Below are 26,449 nucleotides of genomic sequence, written 5' to 3'. Positions count from 1 at the left end.
CTTGTCCCACCACAGATTAAAAATGATGATTGATGGCTAGATGATTCAAAAGTAAACATACTTTGTGGTTGCGATAGATTGATGTCTACAAAATATCGAATATTTCCTAATAACGCTTCGGATGCATTCAATATTTAATGCACATTAATAAGTTGTTAATAGTTTTCAGATACTTAAACCAAATAATACCAAACAAAAGTAACGTATCACATTTTTAAAATACAAAAGTATTTAGTTTTGATAACTAGTCACATAGACTATAGAGAAAGGACAAAATTCACAGAGCGAAACAATATTTTCACCGAGCAATATGGTCACGCCATTGCGCAAGACGTCATAATAATATGTATATTTTATAATTAGTATGACATTACTGTAGAAATTTTCATTTTAATACCCACATAATTATTGTATCATATTTTAACATTTGACATTATTTATAAATGTAAAAATTAGGTACTTATGAAATAATGCGATCCATTTGAATGTTTTATTGCTAAAAATCTCCTCCAACAATTTGTCTGACTAGTAGCTACCTGGTTTGATCCGTTTGATCGTGATATTTATTAGAGAAACTATTGGTTTTTACGTAGTTAACCTTAGAAATGACGATATAATATTTTCTAAGACAAAAATACCATTTAGGTATACCTATCTATTCTATCTGTATAATAATTCTAACCTTTCATAAAAATGATCTTTTCTTTTTGAATGAGTTTGTTCATATACGTATATACTTACTTACTTTATTTATAATATTAGACCTCAATATAATATGTACAATACTATTAAGACTATGTTAAAATAATCTTTCAATTAATTGAGTTCAATTCAATTAATAATGTATTTTCTGTCAATACAGCTGTCCATTTTTTAGTGTTACAATAACATTGATACGTGAGAACTGTCTTTTCATAGTGAAAATCTACCATTTGACAGTTGTGTAGAAAATATAACAGAAAAAATACTTTTAATAACATATAAATACACTAGATATAATCTTATTATACTATCTTTTCATAAATAAATAAAACTGTTTAACTTTCACATTATTATTTATATAACAATATTATTTACTCCATTACACCTACGTATTTCCAAGATTAAACTTATTTTCTTCTTTCGACCATGTCCGATCCTAATAGGATGATATGGGCCTCCACAGAGTAGAGGTTTGTATTGACAGATTTTGTTTTATACGAGAAATGGATGTCAGCCACTTGGACTATAACGCCGTGGGTCCCAGGTTCGAATCATGGGTCAGGCATGTACACATAGATTGAACTTACACAATATTAACAATAAATGTCTTAAATAGTATACATTATACTAGATTTATTTTTGACCGATTTTATCAACGATATTTGTGTATATAAAAATTTTATATTAACTATTGAAAAAAAAGCCAATCCCGGGATTGTCAAATTGTAATCCCGAAATCAAGGGATAAGAATTTTGGCTCGGGATTGGATTCTCTACTCGGGAGTAGTGTCGCGTGGTATTGTAAAATTTTGTTTGTTTAAAGCGCGCAAATTTATACGATGTGGACCGTCAAACAACATTTAATTGGATAGCAGTGTTTGCATTGTGTGGCGGCAAAAGTTTACAGTCATTGTATAATTTGTATGCGGACATTAAATTTATCTTGGTCTGGACTAGGCATTTTTCCGTAGACGCGACGATATAACAACCCGAATACCAATCGCTAAAGGTAAGAAATAGTCATGAAGCCTCAAGCAATAAATATGCTAAAAACGTGAAAGAAACATATAAAATTGAGCGAAAATCGAATACACAATGAGACAAAAACTCGAACACATTCGACATTGAAGCGATTCAAAGCTGTCCGTCACTCGGAACAGCGGAATGCGGAAATCTCATGCAAATAGGACGAGTCCCAAAAAACAAGAGCAAAAATCTCCGTCAAAGGATGAATCCTTCCCGAGACAAATAAACAATGTCAATCGGGGTGAGTGATCCGAGAGGGAATGCAAAAAGTCGTGACGTCACAGGGGATCAAGTGATGCGGCGACGCATTGGGAGGACGATGGCTGACATTCGCTCTCCGCTGTTTGACAGTTATTCGGACGTTCATGCTGGGTTCGGAGGAAAAAAACGAATTCCCTCAAGAGCCAGACCATACCGTTATGCGACATGGCAGACTGGATTGACTAGAGTTGGACTACGATCAGTTTGGTTACATTTATAATATGTATGTATGTAGGTACATACATGCTTATTGAGAAAATAACAAAACTTTTCAAGGACGTAAAAATAAAAGGTTTAGGTATGTACCTACTACCTACATACTATAAAAGTGGGATTAATAAAGCAGTAACTTAAATTAAGATTGTGATTGTATATTTTAAATAATACATAACCGTAATATATGAGGACTTTTCTATGTTCATTGGATCAGTGTCACCTAAATAATTTATACTATGAGTAAAGAAAACGACCTCATCTATGATAATGCTGTTTTCACAATACGTTATCATTGTTTTAAATTAATTAAAATGTATCTGAATCTTGCTTGAACTTATTCTGGAGATATAATATGATTTTATTTGTATTTTTCTAATTGGGTATGATATTTTTGTTTAAATCGGGTTAATACAACTACTAATGTGTGTTGTTTCTTTTATGTCATGGATACGTTTAAAATTTTATAATGTTCGATTTTCGTAAATAAATAAATTTGGTTCACCATTTTTAAATAAAAAAATAACCATTGTTATCAATAATTCGATACTAAACTTGCAAGTGTTGTCACTTCGTATCGATAGGAAACTGATACTGAATATAAATTTTTCATGGTGCAAAAGGAAAACCTACAATCACTTATCGGCATATAAGAATTGTAAATTAGCTTGTGGCTATGAATGTACCTTTCTACCATTTAGTTCAATTCATTACGACGCCATTACATTTTTCAACTGATTTCAAGACGTATTAGGAAGTTGTCATTTATTGCGCGAACATCTGTTCTTATTGAACTGTTGTGGTCCGCATAAGGATTTGGTTTATTGTGCTGTAGGTACAACATAAAGATTTTATCTGAGCAATGAGCATTCGATAGAAGGCCACTGAATGCTATAAAATGATATATATACGATGTAAACATGACTCCAGCGACGTCCCGTGGGGGTAGGCAGATTGAGCGTCGTTTGGGAGCGGCATTTACTCTAATTGCGGCAAATCGAAGAGAATCATTTGTAAGTATGTACTTAACTCAACTTAGTACTTACTTAAAAACGAAAATATCTTTCCATTAAAAAATTTCAGCTCACTGGTTGGAAACAAAATGTATTAATTAACATAAAACGTTTAACAAGACTGTCGGGCTCGCGATGTCTAGTTCACTTCCGTTGCCTTTCGACATCCTTGGTGAAACTAAATATGCACCTACCGCTCCTGGTTAACGATTTTAGTCTGTACCGAAGAGTCGTGCCGTCATTATATCGATTACCGATTTAATAATGCCTACACCTTTGCGATCTTAGGCTAAAATTATCATTGCAAATGTTTTGTGAAGTAGAAAAGCGACACGAATCACTCTTAATTTTTCAAGAGAGAGCAAATTAATGTATCGCTAAAATGACGAAAAGAAGCTACCTACTGTAATTACCAAAGTTAAAAAATCGCCAAATTTAGGGAAAAAATATTTGTAAAATATGGGGGACAACAAATAAAAAATATATGGGGGACAACCATTTGTTGACTGCAGCCCTATATTCTAACTAGTGATATCAAGTCACCCGACGACATGACGTAATTGTGACGTCAGCCAATACACGCTCGAGGCAAGCCGCCCAACACACACTGCTCACCATAGATATTATTACGTTGAAACACCTATTTGTGTATGGGGACAACGAATAACGCCAGCATTTGACTAGCGTTATTTTCTCGAATGCTATTATCACTCCGGTAGTACGTCACAATGATGTCATATGACGTCATGTCGACCGGGCGACTACAACTCGTAAGTTCTAACATAAGGCCCCTGGTCGAAAATATCTGTGGACCGGCGGTTGGGAAACACTGAGCTAAACCATAATAGTTTTAAGTAAGTAATTATAAAACATTCCATTTAAATGCATATTTAGTGAGTATTATATCGATATCCGAAGCGACTCGGTTATTAAACACAGCGATTGCTTTATCAATTATTGCCGTCACTAATGGCAGGTTAGGTGTATTGATTGGGAGAACGCTCCTGGTTTATATTATCTTAGTTGCAGGTTGATTGATAATTTCTGCCTAAAAGTAAAAGATTTTTTATGCATACTTACATAGTTTAGTTTCAATAATAGATTCGATGCAATGAAAAGTAACTTTATAGGTACAAGGGCAAAACGAGCGACCGGCTACCGATCTATCGGAGCAGATTACGCTCCTCACTCCTCGCAGCGTCACGACTCGGAGTATGGCGTGCCAGAAAGCCCGCGAACTTGCCGCTTCGTGACGTCACAAGCACCCCGCGCGCTCCTGACATTTGCATTCGAAGCGGCCGACCCTCGACCCTGACTCAACCAATAAAACGACACCGCCTCACGAAGCCGTACGATTTTTTGTCAATATTTTTTCCAGGACAATACTGCTGCAGATCAGATAATAGTCAACCAGGTCTACTGGAGTATTAAATGGATGAAGTGTAAGATAAATGCTTCATCAAAGACATTTACATAGGTATTGCTCCAATGCATTTGTTTTGTCAACACAAGTTTGCTCGTACAAAATTTTATTCTTTCGTTTGTAGAAAGTATGTACCTAGGTAATATGCGATACCAGACAGAACACACCAACTGGAGGGTACTAGTTTTGAGTAATTTGACTTTGAAGTTGTTAAAATGTTTGAAATGGTCTATCATGTGAGTTTATTAAAATCCTAAAAAGGATGACTTTAAAATAAAGACTGTTTATTTATTAAGAAGGTTTCCAGACGGTAAAGTTTGAAATTAGGAACATTTTGGTATAACTAACTCAATATGTCATTTTTTCGAATTAGTGTCTTCTGCCAGAACAGTGACGATATTATGTATGAATAAAATATAAATGTCTTACCGGTTTTCCTCCCAGGCTCTGCCATGTGAAGTGTAATTCCTCGATGTTTGCAGGAACCGGAATGACAAAATTCAAGGCGTAATCATTAATCTGACCCTCGCGGACGTAATAAAGCTCCGATGACAGCCCTGGAAAATGGAAATAAAAACATTAGTCAAGAATAAACACTAACCAATATACCTACCTAGTAGTATTCGAAAGCTCCGTATAATAATATTATGTTATAGGTAGGTAAGTAAAAACATTCTAACGGCTCATGATAATATTATGAATGCCGTAAATCACTCGATAACTTTACTGGAGGATGCAGTAAGTAACTAGGTGTAATTTCTGTAACGTAACGACTATCAGTAAAGCAAAAAGCTCTAAGGCGAACCAACCAACGACGCTCAGTTTAGAAATAAATAATAAGTCCCGACATATCATCGATCGAGCTTTATTGCTTATTGCAAAGCGAGAAATTCAACCTCAATTCGAAACCAGAAAAGTCGATAAGTACCTCGTAAACACGTACGCGATTTTACGCCCTATGATTTAGGTAAAATGGGGCGCGAATGGCGAAGCCGCGAAGTTTGATTCTTTGCAGGTGTGGTCGTAAAATGTCGATAACAATATTTTGCGAACCGAGTGTGTAATTCTCCACCCAGTACAAATTGTGAGTAACGAAGGGGTACCTAGTACCTACTAAAGTAAGTAATGAGTAATGACTTTTATACACACATTTACAGGTTTCTTGGCACACTCAGAACTTGTGTACCTACATTAATAAATTTAATTAGGTTGCCTATGGACATAAGATATTGACGAGATTTCAATATAATTTTAATATAAGTAGGTGAATCATGAGTAAACGTATAAAGAAGGAGGAAGAACACAGATGACAGCCCAAAAATCTATTACGTTTAATTTTCAGGACACTTTTCTGGTAAGTGTGTTTCTGACAGATTTCAAAATGATGTATTTTTAATAAAAATAATCAACAATTTGTACAAAATAAATCAATTATTAATAGTCATTCTTGAAACTCAAAAGGCATGAAAGTAAAGTAAAGCTCTTGAATCTAGATTTCATTAAATAAGAAAAATATTTTTTTTCTTCCTAATTAAAACAATATCTCAAAATTACATAATTATATAAATGAAATAAAACGTAATCAACAACTATGACAAAAAAAATTAACGATAGGAATTTTAGTATATTTAAGTCGTTTTGAAATACCTATGTAGGTATAACACAACTAGTGGAAAGCCCTCGTGCAAGTCTATTCATACGGAGGCCTAGTATAAAGGTTAATAACCATTGCGCAGGTATTGTGTTGATGGGGAACGAACTTTAGTAGGTACAATAAATTCAATGGGAAATGTGATAATTTAGTTAACATACGCACATTAATGAAATGGTTCTTTGAAAACATTTCGAATTAAAGATAGGGAACACGGATTTGCGGTTCGAATATTAGTTTAAATTATGCCTTTGAATGTGTAACAAAAACAAATAAGTTTTCATATATACTTTGTTTCAAAGGTTTGTGCAGGGGTCGGTAACGCGGCGCCCGACCACTGAGGGTATTTCTATTATCGTCAATAAAAACATGACAGACGAGATAAGTAAGCAAAAGGCCATTATGAAAAAGGAAGGATTTTCTGTAAATCTTGTAAATTCTGATAAAAAGTTATACTCACTCAGTTATATGAAAAATAAAAATGTCTTCTGCAGTGCAATTTTATTTATTGGCTGTAGGTAGATATACATTTAAAAAAATTAAGCTTTAATCTGACAGAATGTCTGAGTTGGAGCATAAAGAATTATAACACAATTGAGTGGAAGTGCGGCGTCTTAATAATACCTACAATGAAATTAAGCCGAGTAGGCACTGAACATAGGCCCAGATTGTTTATAGGTACCATCATGTGATATTTCATTTTTCGCTGCACAACTATTTTTAGGTCAAATAATAATAATCTGTCCGCTATTTATGATCAAATCAGTCAAATATTATTTATAGTGTAGAAGTAGACTGTATAGTGTAGAGGGAGAGAGAAACTAGGGGTTCGATTTAAACCAAGGTCATTGATTTAAACATACATACTTCCCATACTTTAACATTTGACAGTGCCTTACTACGTACATGTTTAATCCGATACGACGATAATTATAGTGCAATCGATTAAAGATAATTTATTACCTACCAGAGTAAATGGACGATCGGTCCCCCCGGTAAACCTCAATTTAGCTTCCGAATGCAAAAAAAACTCAAATCACAGGTAGAATCCGAAATCATGGGATTCAAAAAGAATCCCCCCACGCAAGAATACACCCGGGGCCAGAATTAATGCGAGTAGGGAAAAAAGGTCGAGCTGACAGAACGCGGCGTCTTCTACCGGGATTAAATTCGCACAATTGCACGACAAAAACACATTCTATTCAACAAACAATTTATAATAGCTTTTGTCCAAAGAAGATGCAAGAAAGCTCCCTCACTGCTTCGGAAAAAATCGCTGCGAACAATAAAACACTTATTGGCCATATTGTATTTTATATCGCGCACTGACAAAGCGCATATGTTTTTTACGTAAATCTTTATTATTTAGACGTCATTCAATATTTTGCGCCGACTATACAAATAGTTTGATATAATAATAAGACAGTGATGAACAAAAATTATACCCCCGCATTTCTGAAAGGTATTTTGTGTTTGAAACTGACATGGTGTGGTGTAGAATTTAGCCTATAAGTATATCTTTAGATACGTACGCTCGACGTTTTCCATTAAACGATGTGTCAGTTATCATTAGGATGTTAGTGAAGTTTCTACGAAAATTGTAAGACACAGGATTTCAATTATGATTTCGGTGACACTCCCTCTTATATAAAAGAGTGGAATTTATCTTTCCCAACCGACAAGATTCTTAAGATATATAGATAACTACCTAGTACCTACCTATTATAAGAGAGATTTAAAACAGTTTGATAATATTATAATATATTTAATTAACACACAAACAACACCAACTTCAGCATACATCAATCAACTGCTATGTGAATGCGTCTCCAGCTGATTTTATTTATATCTGGTATGTGCGCTACTTTGCCACTTACTTTCACAAAATATTTCGTATAATATCGACGATCCAGTGGCATCTACGTCTACTATATGAATGTTTTCTATCTCGGTACCACTGGTTGACTAGAATTATCCAATAATTGTCTGTTAGAACAATGATCTTGCTAATTTTCATTAAAAGTTTTTAGCCAACTCTATTACATAATATTACATCGCATAGCCTAGTTTGTTCCCTTGACTACATTTAAATTGTATGTATCACAGTTTACCATGAGTTGTCTTACCGGAAAGAGATGGACGTATGGCATTGTGATCAAAAAATACGCGTTGCTCGTGAAGCATTGCAGACGATAATGATCCAATTTTATTAGATTTGTTTTTATTACATGTTTTATTTGGAGATGGATTTGATCTCAATACTATACCGCCATCTATTTATGATACAAAATATTACGATGAACTGTGATACGGCCAATTGAATACATCAAAATTTCCGGACACGTCTTCCCGTGTATCAGATTATCAAGTTTTCTTACGCGTTTAACGAGCGAACTGTGCTACTAAAAGTTTTTGGACCTCTAATTTTCGAATGCATGTTTGATTACAGAATGGACACAGTTACATATTTTTTCAAGCGACCAAAAACATCCAATACTAATACTATACGCTGACATGTCATAATTATGTTAATACAATAAAGGTTGTTGATAATTACAATCATAATACAGGTATCTAGTTGGTATGAAATCGATTATAACAAAAAATAAACTAACTTTGTCATTACTTATTAGTTACTAAATTAAAAAATAAACTAGGTACCAACATTTAAAAATAAGATATCTTAAATTGTAAAACGTCTTATTTGGTGTAAATTTGTAAACATGTCAACACTATTAATCGGGAATTAGATCATCAAAAGTATAGCAATAAAATGTAACATGTCCCTATAATATAAATCTGTCATTTTATCCACTTGGTTTTTATCTGAATTTTAAGTCGTTCCATATTATCTTGCACGATGACTGATGTCGGCTTGAAAAACTTTCTACGTCAAATAATTTTATCAAAGTAAAATATTATTTTAAGCCGAAACCATTCGTAAAACATAAATGTGTCTGCCTTTCTAAATAAGATAAACCAGGAAGGTTCATATTTCATAATTTTGAAGTGGTGTGAATAAGGGTTTAAAAATATTATTATGTTGCATTAAGTGCGGCGTGGGCATCGTACAAACATTAATATATCGTATCACTTGAAAATTAGACACTCAGATAGAATAAGGTACCTAGAATATGATACTATGTATGCTGAATAAAAATTAACTAATTAAATAGAAAACCTACATAATATGAGGTATATTAGTTCAACTAAACATAATTCATTTGCCTTAGATAAGCAGTGTACTCATAGAAAATTAGCACACGATTTTCCTATACAATCGTTAATAAATAGGTAGGTAACTAAATTGTTATTTATTCCAAGACTGCGACCTTATATTAAATCTATGACTGCGACGAAAACCTTGTTCTACAGCAGTGGCGAAGGGTAGAGGTAGGCTGTTAAGATTCTACAAAAATAGTGCACACTAAACTTTATCAATCATACGTATTTGTTTTCATTGAACTAATATTACAAATTGCAGATAGTGTTGGTTAGTTTTTAAAATTCAATTAAACCCTGCTTAAACCAACAGCTTACCTCCACCCTGCGCCACTGTTCCATAGAGACGGAGAATCAATAATTATATTATTATGATACGAAAACTTAAAAATCGTCATTAAGTCTAATAATTAAATAAGCTACAAGTTGCAAGCATCCCATACTCCAAGATAAACACGTCGTGCTTTAGTAACGTTTTTTTTATAATTACCTATTATTATTTTGAATATTTACAAGGATTTATGACATTTATGTCATAACTAAGTCAATTACCATGTTTGCTCCTGAGTGGATCATATGGGTCTCTACAGAGTAGAGGTTAAATTACGGACATTTTTACGACGAATGGCTATCTGCCACGTGCGTGCACTGGTTCACATACATTGAAAAAACAACATGCATTTTTTCCCAGCCGCGGCTTCAGAGACAGTCGCTCTAACTACCATGGCCGTGGACAATTAGCTACAACCTTGATTGTAGCCGCCATTATTTGCCAATTTGCCAACATACCTACCTGCCTACAGAATATAGATTATTCTATGGCTACTAACTCTACTACACTAAAAACGTTTTAATTGTATATGCAGAAAGTATTTCCCTCTAGAGATACAGACCAAAATCTTTATATACTTCATCATCAGACATATTTTAATTACGCACAATTAGGTATTTGTATTGTATTTATCGAGACTACGATATGAAAATAAGTACATAATATCATCTCATGCCAGTATAAAAATGATATATTTATTAACTATATTTGAAGAATAATATACAATGTAAAATACGATAATTCGCAATGGCACATTACATTATCAATAAAATATAACAGTAAGAACAGTACTTGAATAAAATGCGTCCTGTCTATACGAATCGCAACATAATTCACCATTTTTCCATTGTGAATGTGTCACGGCTATCAAAATAAATGCAAGCTTCTGCTTCTGGGAGGAACTGAACCGTCCCCGTGCATTGTCTGGCCGGAGAGCCTTCGTCATATTCGCAGCGGCACAAAAGTCCCATTGTGCCGAAAATTGGTGAATCCAATCCGTGAATGGCGAAGGTAGATGCAGGTACGTGCATGCGAGAAGTAAACAGATTACCGCAGAGAAAGGGCTCTGACAAAGGGAATCGGAGCTAAAAAGGGCGAGATGTAATGGAAGGCAGCGCGACACCTTGCTCCTTTCATACTAACCGGGCCATTGTGCGAGCGTCACTTGCAATTTGGCCCCGGGGCCTTTGCCTCCTCGTCCCCCTACTGCCTTACTAAATATGTAGCGATGGTCAACTGCAAAATCATAATGAAGTATTTTTAAATAGTAATAAAATAAATAACATTGTTCTCACAACACAAATTTATATTTGAATAACCAAACATTCCTAAATTAATTAGAATTTTCTTCGTATCCTTCAACTGATAATGATGAGATTAGGTAAGGAACGGTTTGTTAATAATTTATCACCATAGTTACCGTGACGAAGTGACATTACACAACCATCGATCATAAAAAGTTATCCTGTTCCGTGGAAAATAAATTAGATCGACGAGAGCGAAGCTAATTATTAATATGAAAATATAGTGTCATTTAGGTAAGTAGGTAGGTACTTCACTAGATAAAATAGTACTAGGTATATGTCTACGCAAAACTGTATTAGGTATTATGTAAACTTTGAGTCTTCTCTTCTTAGTCGTGCACTCATGGCTGAGGATCGTGACCACATTTAAATTTCGCCATCCTTTGAGAGAGACCAAGACCTTCCATCCTTCTCGATCTTCCGCTTCTCTCAGGGCAGAATGGATGGTGCCCCCAGTCAGCTCCTTCACTTGGTCGCTCCATCGCGCAGACGCTCTTCCTCTGCTTCGCCTTCCCTGGAGGCTACCAAAACTACCAGTCTCTCCAGGTTGTCCGGTCCGCGCCTGACAATATGCCCAAAAAACTGCAGAATTCTTCTCAGACATATCGTCGAGAGCCGTTTCTTTATCTTCAGTCTCTGGATGATTGACTGGTTCGTCCTGTGCTCCGTCCAAGAAATGCGAAGCATTCGGCGCCAACACCACATTTCAAAGGCATCAATTGCCTTCCGTTCTCTTGCCTTCAGGGTCCACGACTCGACTCCGTATAGAAATATCGAGAACACTAATGTTTGCACAAGCATCATTTTTGTGGCAATCGAAATTCCCCAATTCTGCCATATTATAGGGGTAAGGCGTGTCATCGCATTTTTTGCAATCTGTGTGCGCCTTTTATTTCCGCTTCGCATCCGCCCTTTCCACTGATGGTCGATCCCAGATATACAAACTCGTCGACTGTTTCGAGGTTTTGGAGTGTACTTGGTGTTGGTAGAAGGTTGGCCCGATCAAAAACCATTAACTTGGTCTTATTCCTATTAATAAGGAGGCCGTATTTGCGACTCTCTTCCTCTACCCGGTGTAGCAGCTCTGTGAGTTCTCTTTTGAGTAGGTATGTATTATTAATTCTACCACTACCAAAAAATCGTGGAAAAATACGAGAACAAAAAATAGTCCAAGCATCGATTTCTATATTGTAAAAGGTTTGCAATCGCTATATGCTGGGGAGATCTTGTTTTGCATTAGATATTATTTTGATGGCACCCAGATAGGTATAGGGATATCTTCGTTGGTATTGAAACAAGTTACCAGTTTTTTCGCTGCAAATCGGGGTTAGCTAAAAGCATTAGCATGTGGCAACACAAATAAATGTGTCTGGAAATATCCCAATTTGACAAAAATTAGTCGCCAAACCACTGTGCCTAGTGGAATAAAAAGTTTATGAGAATCTCTTGTTCCCATTCCAAGTATTAAAAATTAAAACAACGTCATTCTTTAAAGTACGAACGATGATTTGTCTCCATTATTAGGGAAACTACCGACCGAACAGATAATAAACAGAAAAGACATGCGAAAGCCAGTCGCCATAGATAGAGTATAATAGTCATAGACCAAGGCTTTAAAGCCAGTTTATGACTCAAATACCGTCAGACTATAAAACGCAATAAATACAAGGCCCGCTAATTGTCCTCAAACATTACAAATATTGAATGTGCGTTTCGTTTGGGTGACAAACTTATGACACAGACGTAAATATTGAAAAATAGCATATTCTTATAACTTGTTTAAGTTTATCCCATAATTCTCCACACTCAATAATTGTACCTTCTTACGGCCACATCGAGAAGGTAACTGACTCCCCTAACTTATGTGTTCCTCCTGAGAAAAACTAACTCATCAATGCAAAAGTTGCAAAATATAACGGCACGTATGCAGTTTGCCGTATCACACTTCACCGTGAGATGCTGTATCGGAAATATAATATTATGGCCGTATATTAAAGACCGTCCAACTTCTTTGGGTTGTATATTACCAATGACTAGGTATATTACGGACATAAAATTCATGTCTGAATAAAAAACGGTTTTTGTCGGTTTACACTTTACAGGAAGCCAGCAGCAAACAAATTTTGAAAATACCCGATATACTGGATTATTTGTTATGTTGGGGTAAGTGTTCATTCTTGAATTCATGAATTTTGCCAAAATCAGCTATGGAAATTGGATTAATGTGCATATTGAATCTAATAAAATTGGAGACCGTATAGTATACGGTCATCTCTTTCCGATAAGAAAACTCACGGCGAACTGTGCCACGGTGAAATGTTTTACGTACAATTTACATGTAACCAGTAACAATATATCAACTTATACCTATAAGTACAGGTAATTATTAATGGTTAGGATAATAATACCTACTTTGTAGGAAACAATTTTCAGTAAAATACTTAATGTTTGACAACTTGAAGAAAATAGCTTATAAAGACTGAGTTTTTACAGTTGACAAACGAATGAGAAACGTACAGGAGGAAAGAAGCTCTGGACTCGTGAATATGGCACAAGCTCATGTGGTTCTTGGCCTACTCCAGAAGACACCTTCAAGAGTCACTATATTGGGAAGCTTGGGCGGTATCATTCAACTTACGTGAGCCGTATTAAATATTATCCTAGGATTCGAAATGCCAGTTATTTCATATTGCATACAATTTGACTAGTATAAACGCTTTCGAAAAATGTATAGATAGGTATATATTATAATAATTCCTCGTTAAATCTTTTTTATCCGTCTGTGCAAATTCGTAGAATAATATAAAGAAAATATGCCTACTTAATATTATTTGAAACTACCTAATCAAACTTATCAATAAAAATAATACATACTAATAAGTAAATCCGATGAAATATATGAATTTTTGTGAATTCTACATTTATTAATATATTTCCCAAATATTATATAGGACATGACGTTTTATTTCGGTACTTTGATAGAGCAATAAAACGAAAAATACCCGTAAAGGCACATGCCATGCCGAGACGACATCAACATTCCGAGAGTTTTATGCAATTTTTACTGCCGGTCCAAATACCAACAATGAAGAATACGCATGAATGTGAAATACGGTCGGCAGATACCATTCATTGATAGTATTTCCTCACTTCTCATTCCTTCCTCAGCGACTAGCCGGGAAATGTAGGCATAAGGGGAAAAATAGGTTGAATCAAGGTTTCAGTATTTCAGTTCAATTGTTTATGCTTAATTTTCAAATCTACTGAACTTTACGAGATCAGCGTAGGTATTCATCTTGGAAACACACGTAAGCGCGCAAATGAATTTATGACAAGATAACATAAATAAAGGCCACATAACGTTATATCGAATTTGTATTTCTTCGGTATGATTTTCACGCCAAAAAGAGGCGTTCATATTTTAGAATATATGCGGAGACTTACCATATAAAATATATAACATACAGTTATCATTTATTTTTAACCATGTCCGATTCTAAGATCATAATATTATGGGTTGTATCAATAGATTTTTTTGTTTTTAGATGTACGAGAAATGAATGCTACTTAATCACTCAACCTATTACATCCATACATTCCAAACACACATTGAAAATCATGTGAGATTTTTTCACCAGACCCGGGACCCACTATATTACAGGCAGACACGTTATCTGCTCGGCCAACGTGGGGCCATTAATCAGTTATCATTTAGAACACAAAAACACACAAAACACACAAAATACACAAAAAATAATATAAATACAGCGTTTTACGAAAGCAGTTTTGGCACCTCTAATCGAATAAAATATTCTGAGGTTACTGTAATTATGTAATTCATAAATATGTGTATATTAACTTGCGTCATAAAATACAAAAGATTCAACATGATGGTTACTGGATCACGCAGACAAATGTTTACTGAAATACAATAAAAAAACTAATTATTAATAATCTAACTTTTTACCTCGCGATGCAAAATTGGGGTGCGCTACTGGTTATCAACTCATTATGCATTAAGTACAACATTTAATTAAAGGTCACGTTCGTAAACTGGCACCAGATTAGCACGCCATTTGCCAGTTAACTTTACATCGATCGCAACTACCATCGCAGCAACCCAAGGTATAAAATAAAGACTGTTCGTTGAAAACACGACCAGTTTTGTACGGTATCTAGAGGAAATGAGCATTTATTCCTAATGCAGTTACCGCCTGGTTAAATTTTAGGTAGCAATAATGCGAAATCAGTGAAATATCGTATAGAGATTTTTGAATCCGTCAATAAATAAAAATGAGGACAATTGTGAGAATATTACAATGCTACTAGAAAAAATATCATATTACAGTGCCACCTGTCAACATTCTCAGCATCTGTCAAACTATTATGAGAGTATCATTGTTTCACGACACGATTAAAATAAACGATTCCTTTATTTAGGTGCCAGTTTATTTTTCAAATTTAGAATTTGCGTTTACTCTCACCTTACCTTGTTCAGTACGTATTATCCATCTGGCTCTCTCCTACACTTTTACATTATGTTTTCTCTTATGCGTTACAGGTAAAGCAAGACAAATATATATAACATGATAATGCAAGACGACTCTAATATCAAATGGAGAATAGCATTGATCATAAATGCGTCTAGAAAAGTATCTTGCCTTATCAATTTGTATATTGTATTTTATATAACCTTCAAGACCGAGACGGTAAAAGCAAGAGCAAGAGCAAGACAGAGGTAAGACACTTTTGAAATGTGGTACTGGAGGCGAATGCGGAGTCTCGAAGACAGACTAAGAATTCCACAATCAGCGAACTCCAGATTCAAGACAGGCTATCCTTAATTTGTCATCAAAATACTGGTAGGATATTTCGTACAAACATAACAGTTATCAACGTTATCATAGTGACGAGCTGTGACTAGTTTTCAATACATACTACGTTTTTTTTATATGTGATCAGCCATAGACAATAGACACGAATATTGCTGCCCATATTATATGCATGGATATAATGGAAAGCAAAAAAAAAAAACGCTTAAAAATAATATAAAAATACCTACAGTTAGACAAACTGGGTAGCCATAAGATAATTCTTAATGAATTGGCAATTTATCTTAGTTATCCCTAACGACTTGGAAAACGGTCTCCGGTCCACCCGGTGTCCGCCTCTATCGCGCCACTAAATCTTCACAAAAATACAAAAACAAACTCGGAACCGTGTTACACGCTGCACCGTCCAATCGTTTGGCCGAAAAACGAAACCATTTATTGGTTTTAAAGATACACGACATCGGATGTCTCGGGGAGATTGCGACGATCGACCCCCTCTCGTCGTGGTTTATGTCAGCCGGCAGCCGTCCTCTCCCGAAACATTGAAACATTATGTCTAGCGATAACAGATTTATTTGCTGTTTATATCACAGAGAATCGAGGCACCGGAAGGACGAACTCGCTATTATATCGATATATTACGAATTATAGCCATGTTGAAATGTTAAGTATGTAGATAATTGAATAAATAAAGAAAAATATGAAACACAAAACCTTCTACAAAATGCATACTGCAGAATTGTCGAAATAAATACGTATGATATCTATACATATAAATGATAACCAGTAGTGTAGTACTAAATAAAATAATTACAGGTCGCTGGTCTTGGGCGGTTCTCGTGGTGCAAGTGCATAAGGCGCTGGCTTTTCATCCGAGAGTTACGGGTTCGATTACCGATGAGGTTTGATTGTTTCACTTATATTACTAAATATACTACTGTTTCACTACAATACTGCCATTCGGCCTCTTCGCACAAAGTTCTCTGATTTACACGTGCATTTAAGTTTTTTCACCATGGTGTTCACACGTAAATATAGAATTCCAATACATACATAATTATTATCCTATATCAGTGCCTCTAAGTTGTGACAGAACTATGCAATATAAATACAACTAAGTATATGTAAGTACAATGTTCAAAGTGCCGCGTATATCATAATTAAAATTGAATAGCATGCAAATTTTGTAGCTACCCAAGATTCAGGCCTCGTATATATGCTTGCCACATGATAGATCAATTTAAATAATCACTACATAGGTACTGCCTTATCACAAAATAATCACGATACGTTCTTTGCAATCTGTTTCACACAATAATGTCATTGGTTTCATACGACTAAATAAATGTTCATATTTTTGGAAGGCAAAATTTCAGTATATTTTTTTGTGGTGGTCTGGAGCCATTTTTCTTTTTTTTGCAATACCGTATCAGATTTACTCGGATCTCTGAATGAGCTTTTCCTGCAATGGATGCATATTTTGTGAAGTTTAACAATTAGGAAAGAAACATAATATGTTTTTGTCAAACAATATGTGCACAATATCACATTAACTTAGATGGGATAATAATAAATTGTAAACATGACCTCTTACATTGCGGAGACTTGCGCCGTATGGTTAGTAAGCAACTGATTACATGGTTACAATAAAAGAATGTGCATTCATAGTTTGTAAATATATAATATTAATAATGCAAGTAACCTGGGCAAATTGAATAATAACTTTATGAATAAATTAAAATAAGTAGACGATTCGTATGTAACAATCGAGCAAACGTCAAAGCTGAGTGCTTTGAAACGCAAGAATAATATGGCAACAGCTTGCAGCGGATGAACTCTTTTTACGTATTATCTATCGGGGTTGAGAATGTTGAACCATTTGAACTGAACCTTCGGGAGATCACGACCGAAGGAAGGCTGGGCTCGCCGTGTTCGCTGTACATACAACAGGCGTGGACGTAGAAAGCGTGTAAAGGTGGACACAGCTGGTGCGCTAAGTGAAATACGTCGTTTAGAATGCAGGGGTACGCAATATAAATAATAATTAATGAAAGAATTGTAATTGATGCGAGATTTTTTACTATTTCACAGGAATTTGTTTTAGAGACCTCATGAGACATGGTCTCTGTCTAAAGTGCCGAAAGGCGAAACCCAGGTCGCTAAAAGCGATTTACCCAACTCGCCTACGGAAAATATTCAATTTATCTATTATACAATTAATTGATGTCGTTTGCTTGTGACTTTCACGGTTTTTTGTTATCGTACACGGTTGATGGGTTGTCACTACAGAATTCGATTAATAAGATAGAAATGTGAAAGCCAGTCTCCATAGATCATTACTTTACGACCGTCAGACCATAACTCAATAAGTAGAAAGCGCGCCGAGTGTCCTAAAATATTATCAATATTTAATATGTACGCATTTCGTTCACGTGACAAACATCAATACATACATATTATGATATTAAAAATAACATAGGTAATTATTATTCTTTAACACGTGTTTAAATTTCTCATATTTCTCCAAATTCGAAAATTAAATTTTGTTACAGCCTCATCAGAAGGACCGACCGACAGAACCGACTTCACATTATTGTTGCGTTCCCCGTTGTAACCGTGTCCTTCTTTCCCCGACTTTTTGAGATCGTTGCAGAGGCCATGTACAATTGAATCTCTTGAGAATAATCTTTCAAACGAGCCAGAAACAACGTCAAGAAAAAAAGGAGGAATTACATAAGATGACAACCTAAAATCCTAATACGATATCGTAGTCCTAGCAAATTTTAAACGATAATAAAATTACACAAGTCAATTTAAATAAAAAGTCGAATAAAATATTTTATGATAATTATACAAGTAAATAATATTAGTAGGTATCTATCTAACTATCACTAAAAACTATATATTTCAGAACCATGTCGAATTAACATTATTTTACATTAATATGTATAATTGCAGCGATCGGAGTAAACCAGCACATGCGCAGGTAGTTGAATGCTTTATGAACCGTGTGTAAGCTAATGTTGAGTACCCCTTATTATAAGGCTTTCACGGCTCACAAGGTAAAGCCTCGAGCTTATGCGATCCATAAAGTCATAAACAATAAGCTATCGACACATTTGATCACCTTCGCTTGCAAGCGGTGTCAATGGTTCAACATGGTGCAAATATGAAATAACATTAAAAGCACGGAGTTGTATTTTTATTATGTTATTTTCAGAGTGTACAGAATTGCTTAAAAACGACTTACGATGTATAATAACAATTGTTATATTGTAGGATGTTCAATACAGTATGAAGTATCATGACGAAGAAAACTGGTCCGGAAAGATATAAATAGGTATACGATAAAAAGTTCAATTTTGTCTATATGTGCGTAGCCCCCTTGCTATAATGTAAACATCCTGAAATGCAAAATGATTCGATCGAGAATACCGGTTATAATATGCAACTTGTACGAAAGAAAAATTGGCTGAAACCATAAGGTCGATTCACAGATTCTGTTTGAAAATAAAACACAATATGTGATAGGTAGGTACACACTTGTTTCAGATAGTTTATTATGCAATTTGAGTATACACGATATTTCAAAGATAAAATAATAAAATTACTACATTGGTGTTTTATTTTAATTAATACAATGTCTTTCCACCATGAGTCGACAGTTAATAAATACCATTAAAGAAAACAGTGGTCATTTATTTAAAACACGACATGTATTTGAAAATAATTATGACCCGTTATACTTACACGTTAAATGCTTCTGGTACTCTATTTATTAAAAGTCCTGCAATTCTGATGTCTTTAGTATGAATAAAAACTGGATGCCCTGCGTAGTTATTATCCAATTAATTTAAAATTCTTACAACTTCCTGGTGACTTGAGGAAGCCAGGGTCTGTGGTTGTTCGTTATCCCAATTATATTTTAATTTTGTATGGCGTCTAACTAGTATTATTTATATGGATACATAATTGATTAATAAACACAGTTTTTATGGTTGTTTTGTTTATAGTTTCATATCTATTTTAATATTACATGATAGTAGGGGTTAATTATTGTGGTAGTTTTCTGTGTATTGCTGACAAAACACCGTAGGTATGCCGAAAACGATTACTCAATTATTGAGAGATTATTTGCTAACTGGTTGATTGAAAGGTTTGATATCGACTACTCAGTATATCTAATACAAAGTTCGAGTGACGAGTACTTCATTATCGACTGAGATCGTTAGTTCTATTTTATGTCGATAGATATAGACCCCGGGCTTTTGCGCCACGAATGGTGATGATTACGATAATTAGCAAAGCAAAGTGCTGATTTATGAAAATTCCATTCGGTTTGAATGCTTTTCTCGCATTTGTCAATGTCAGTTTCGACCGTTTATACTTCGTACAAAAGTTTTGTGCAAATTACCGGATAGGGTAAATATCTGCTCTTGTAATATTACTTATGTATGATAATATTCAAGTAGGTATAATTACTCTGAGAATATCCGGAGTATATCCAATCACTCAGATGTCTAGCGCAGCGTACCACGCTCTTACACGATTAAATTCTCTATTTATAGTATTTATACTGTCATTATGTATAAATAACTTTGTATAAAGAAGCCTTCGGTAAAGAGTGACTAAAAACAGCTGATAAGACTGTTTTTCAGTCATAAAACCAAGACGACATCGGATGTTTCACAGTCCATAAAACGCTGAGCAGGCATGACGCGTGAAATGAGGCGATTCCATTGCAAAAACCGAGGTAATTAATCCCTGTCTGTATAAAATGTGCCGCATCGTTAATCGCTCACGGCTTGCGAGAAGAAGTCGTTCGCTTGCATAGGAAGGCGAGAACCTCGAGTTTGGTTCGCAGCCGGGACAACGGCACTGCTGCGGATTGACTAATGACCATGTTGAAAACCGCGAACAAACTCAGATTCGGTAGCTACCCAACTTGTTCGCGTATCAGTATGTATGTATCAACGCTAAACAGATGGAGCGATTAATCACATGTTTCGGCAGACGCCATTTAAGTTTTAAAAATGGAATAGAGCCACAGGCCTCAATAAAAGACAAGTAGAGATACCGAAACCGTATTGGTAATTCAGCGTTGCCAACATGGCGTTTCTTTGGCACATCTAGCTTTACAAAGATTTAGAGATACATTAGAGATAAATATGTGTGTAGGAGAGAGCGAGACAAGGAGAAGACGTATTGAAATGGGTGAGGTGAGAGAAAACATACTTACACGTAAACGCAAATTCTAAATTTGAAAAACAAACTGAGGCGCAAATAAAGGAATCATTTATTTTACAAAACAAAATAAATGATAGGATACTATCATAAAAGTTTTACAAATGCTTAAAGTGCAGTAAGTAGTCAGTACCTATTAACGTATCGACACAACCAAGAATGTTGACAGGTGGCAATACCACCTGATTTTTTTTCTAGTTTTGAATATTTATCTATGTAGGATATTAGGTATGTATGGTATTAAATTTAACATTGTTTTTTTCCTTACACGGCTCAAAAGTTCTCAAGAATATTAACACTATAATTGCTTTAAAACCATGCTGGCATTTGTATCTTTTAAACGAATAATATTAAGTAATGTAATATTTTAATTTAAGCAATGACCAAATTTCGCACCTAATTTGTAGGTGCATGAAGATTTATTTTTATTTTATAGTAGTACGTAGTACCTACTTACTATATTATACTAGAACTAGATCCACGCTGGATTGAAATGTAAAGAAATCCAAAGAGTAGCCAATTAAAAACATAAGAATAATCATTGTTTGTATCATGACATTTTTTATAAAATTTGAGAAAATCTAGTTTATTTGGACAGTTGGCAACACTGATTGGTATTGCCAACGATAACAACATTTTCCGAACATTTAAAATGTAAATAGGAAAGTATGTTATTAATTAACCTAACAGTTATATTATGCATTTAAATTTATTTAAATGGTAATTATTACAAAGATTTTTGTGATGTAATAAAAAAAGCTATGAAGCTAATGCGGTAAAATTACGACTGGCTTTTCCACATTTTAATGGTGTTTCAGATGCGTAAAGGATTGGGAGAAACGAAGATACAACAGCCACAAATGAGATTTTGGAAAATGGCTACCCTCTCGCTTGGAAAGCAGTTAAGTTTTACGTTATTATTATTATTGCCTAGGAACGCCTTTCCTTATAGTATTAACGAAATTACTGTAGGTAATCTTCCCTGCAAATGGTGTTGAAGTCGAAACAAATTCATTAATTTGTATAATATTGCACCGCAAAAGTTAACCGCACCCCACAATAGGCCCCGTTTCATTAAAAGAGAAAACATAGGTACAATTAAAATCTACCTTTGGACTGTGGGGAATATAATGAAATTAAATTACCAGCTCATTGGCACAGGTACACTCATGCTTGCTTACAAAATATAGAATATAGAAAGTCATCTGGGTATGCACATACAAAGTCATTATTTCGTAAACAAATGAATCCAGATGATTGCAGATGAAAAATTAAAACTACTTCCATTACAACGAGTATTGCAAATTACCCACACGGCTGCATGGCCTGCACGTGTCTGCTTAAATATTGTCAAATACGCATACATATTTCCAAATAAATCGATATAATGATAGAAGATAATGTGCAGGTATTTCAAAAATAATACCAAGGTGCGCCTGAGTATCTGCGGATTAAAAGTATCCACGTGCATAGGTAACTTATTTAGTACGTTGAATATGCGATTAAAAACTCCATATTGTACCTATCTGTTTTCGGCTTTCTCTAAATGAAGCATTGCTCCCAAATGATACAATATGTATTTATATTTAAACATATATTATTTATGTTAAGTATGAATGTTTGAATGGGTTTCACGTGAGTTCATTGAATGTAATACAAGTTAATTAAGAAGAGTATAAATTAAGACTTTTAATACACAACAGTTACACGACTGTATATACATTCTACATTATGCATAGGTACACAAAAAATTCAAACAGTTCTAAGTCATTATTTTTACATATAATGTGATAATTGTATCCTTTAATTAAATCACTAATCCATAAATTAAAACAATTAAGTATTCTGGTTATTTTTTACTAGATAATCGTTTATACATTTGTAATAAGATCTAGTAAATAAAAAACTGTAATCATTCCAAAGAAAAAATAGTATTATCAAGTTCTACCCACAAATGAATACGTTTAAAATTTTCATAATTTATGAAATATCGACCCAATTAACTGCGTTTTCGCACAAACAAACCGTGTAAATGTAAAAAATAATATTGCTCCATGTATAAAAAAAAAGAAAAATCGTTTGACAAGAAAAATTCGCTCCCGTAAAAAGCACATCATTGTTCTGTCACGTAGTCACGTGAATTACTCACACATTTCCAACAGAGAACGCGCACATTAGTTTACCGTGTTAGCAACATAATTGTTCACCAGTTTTCTTGAGGTATACGGTATAGGTGGGAAAACTGGTCGATTTTCAAGACTAAGTATACCAGTATAAAAAATACTTAGTATCAAAACTTGTTCTAAAGTACTTACAAGTATTTGGAATACTATATAGAGCGTTTGGCGTGCGTATGCGACAAAAGTCTCATACTAAACTGGAAATAAACTTAACTCCATATTAGTATTTGAAATATTGGCATCAATAGAATTGCTAAAAATACACTGAGCTGTTCTTTTCGAAATGTCCCATTTATTATAAAATTTTAAACACATTTTAAATTTATAAGTTGTTTTTATGTTATGTTATAATTAAAGGCCGGATCTTTCAAGTTTTTAACCGTCAACCCATAAAAAAACACATTAAAATGGTGGACGAATCCAATATCCTAAGGAGACTTTTGCCCAAATGATTCTTAGTATGGATTTCTACAATTTGTCAGTTGTTTTTTCTGGCAGCTCAGGTGCGATGGTAATTATTGTAATTAAGATAATCGTCTTGCCAATATTATAACGCGACTTGCGGCTACGACAAACGAATTCAAATTCGCAAAATGCAATTAAAAAGATCGCATTACAAAATTGATGGTTTGTTTTATTGCAGGTAAGTAATGGTAAACCATTTTTATAAAATGCGTGTAGAATATGTTTTTTCATAATTAAATATCGAATAGCTTTTGCGTACCTACCACTAATATAAATACAAATATTGGAAGATTTTGTCCGCTGACCCGTTTTATGTTCTAAATGTATCATATTGATACCTATTAGTATTACAAGCAACAATACCGTACCTACATATCGATAAAAAAGTCACATACCTACTTGTTTATTTCTTTAGATATTTAAGTATTTTGAGAATGCTCTGCCCAAACTGGTCTATTTGATTATAAACTATTGACATTGAAGAATTTCATCAAATCGATCGTAAGAAATTTCATCTTCAAAATACCAGTGGCGTACATCTGAAGATGCGAGACATCCCTGAAAATATTCGTTTGAACCTACTATTATAATATTATGTATTGCGTAAGCCGTAATTGCATTCTTCTAAAGGTTTTGCAATATAATATTGCTTCAGATTTTCACTTAGTCATTGTATTACGTTAATATTTATTGTTGTTTAATTAAAAAAACGCATTTTTTTGTAGTACTTATTCCACTTTTAATCAATAAATTAGGACCGGTTTCGTTCGCATCAGAGGGACATTTTCAACCGAACAAGGGAAGATTCAGTTGAAAATGTCCCTCTGAGGCGGATGAAACCGGTCCTAATTTATTGATTAAAAGTGGAATAAGTACTACAAAAAAAATGGAGCCATTGTCGAAAACTACCCAATCAAGACTAGTAACTGGACAAAATCTGACATTCGAATGAAATTTTCAAAATGGCGTCCTATGGTAATTCGTAGTTCCATTTTTGGCCATTCTACAGGTAAGTTTGTAGGTGTGTAACATTAAAAAAAGTCCCGCCGTCCCATTTAATACATTGTACGCTAAAGGCGCGCCGATTAGGTGGCCATTCGACATAATTAGCATTATATTTAAATATTGTTATTAAAAAGAAATTATCTGATATATGATTATATTATGTATTTGATTTAAATACTTACATATTATAAAGTGTAAAGAACTATTCATCACATAAAACGACTGGTACCTAGATACATATTTCATTAAAACACTTTATAATATGTACTTTCGTACTTTTTCCACATTTATTCCATAATGTTGATATTCAACCGATTTTATCCTAATGGACATTTTCAATTGAATAACAGTACAAAATATAGGTAGGTACATATTATTGCATAAAAAGTCAATTAAGTATAGAGGACGTGGGAGTCGATTGTTTACTTGAACTAACTTGTTGGTGATATTTGTCCTTATTTATTAAATGACTGGTTTATATACATTAAGAAATAGCGTAACTTCAAAACTGTGAAAAATTTGCTGTGTTTAAAATTCACCTGCCGTAGGTGTATGTATCAAAAAAGGTTCCCGACCAATGACAAAAACTTGAAGACGATTTTATTGCTTTTGTCGCATGATACGTACAAGAAACCCACAACTTAACAATGAATTATTTTCCATACGATAGTATGTATCATCATCAGCTGTAGTATATGGGCATTTTCGCCAAAGTTTGTACATTGCGTTTTTGGCATGTCCCATGACTTTGATTGATTTTTTCATAGTTATTATATTATAAAATGTTGGAAAGTTATGTACTTTTAACATGCAAATTTATTAATTTACTCTATTCAATCAGTTAAATACAACTATCTGACCTGTATATATTTTTAATTGATTATTTAGATCGAAAGGTAGTGCGTTTTTACCATGTCCCACCCATAAATTCAAATAAACAAAGTCTGATTTCGTCATTAATTTTGAGTGTGTAAAATTAAATTCGTAGTGTTTTCAACAGCTTACATTATATATTTTTGGAAAATATATAGTTTTTTCGTAAATTTGTACCAATATTGAAAAAAAATCACGTTTAAAGTGTGTCCCAGGATATTTGAAAAAGTGGAACTCCACATTCCGTTACCACGATTTTAGCATGAAGGCGAAAAATTTTCACTATAAATATGTTTTTTTTTAATGTAGCAACATTTTTGTATAACACTGATCGCCATGTACACTTTAAATTGTTGGTGTGTGTCGGTATCGCTATCGGAACAGGTTGCTTTCTGGGTTGGTCATTTAAGAAGTTCCACTACTGTTACCACGATTTATAAGGTAAGAAAACACATATTTCTATTTCACATACTACACATATGGAGCTTATCTTTCATACTACAGATATAATAAAACATATCGCAGGTTTAACAATAAAACTAAGCTAAATTTTGGCTTCAAACACTTCTGAAACAGAATCCGTTACTTCCACTCCGAAACTATATTGGTGGTAACGTATATGTGGAATGTAAAAGTAACGAAATGGCATGCATAAAGTTGGGTTTACAGTGTGTGTTTAGTTCTTCATAGATTATAAAAAAAAT

At 34.1% G+C, this 26,449-nt stretch overlaps 1 protein-coding gene across 1 annotated transcript in view; it reads right to left on the bottom strand.

Moving 5' to 3' along the window:
• The window catches only part of LOC147072080 (inactive tyrosine-protein kinase Dnt-like), a 226,918-nt gene that overhangs the window by 31,417 nt on the left and 169,052 nt on the right, over positions 1-26,449 (bottom strand). The window contains exon 2 of the mRNA XM_085947030.1: positions 5,068-5,195. Coding sequence (XP_085803156.1) covers positions 5,068-5,195 — 128 coding nt within the window. The remainder of the gene's footprint in view (positions 1-5,067; positions 5,196-26,449) is intronic.

This window comes from Rhyacophila brunnea, unplaced genomic scaffold, assembly GCF_057557595.1.
Source record: "Rhyacophila brunnea isolate RB1 unplaced genomic scaffold, BYU_Rbru_1.0 scaffold_2, whole genome shotgun sequence".
NCBI classification, from domain to species: domain Eukaryota; kingdom Metazoa; phylum Arthropoda; class Insecta; order Trichoptera; family Rhyacophilidae; genus Rhyacophila; species Rhyacophila brunnea.
The sequence above is the reverse complement of the archived record's forward strand: the minus strand, read 5'-3'. Positions and strand labels throughout refer to the sequence as shown.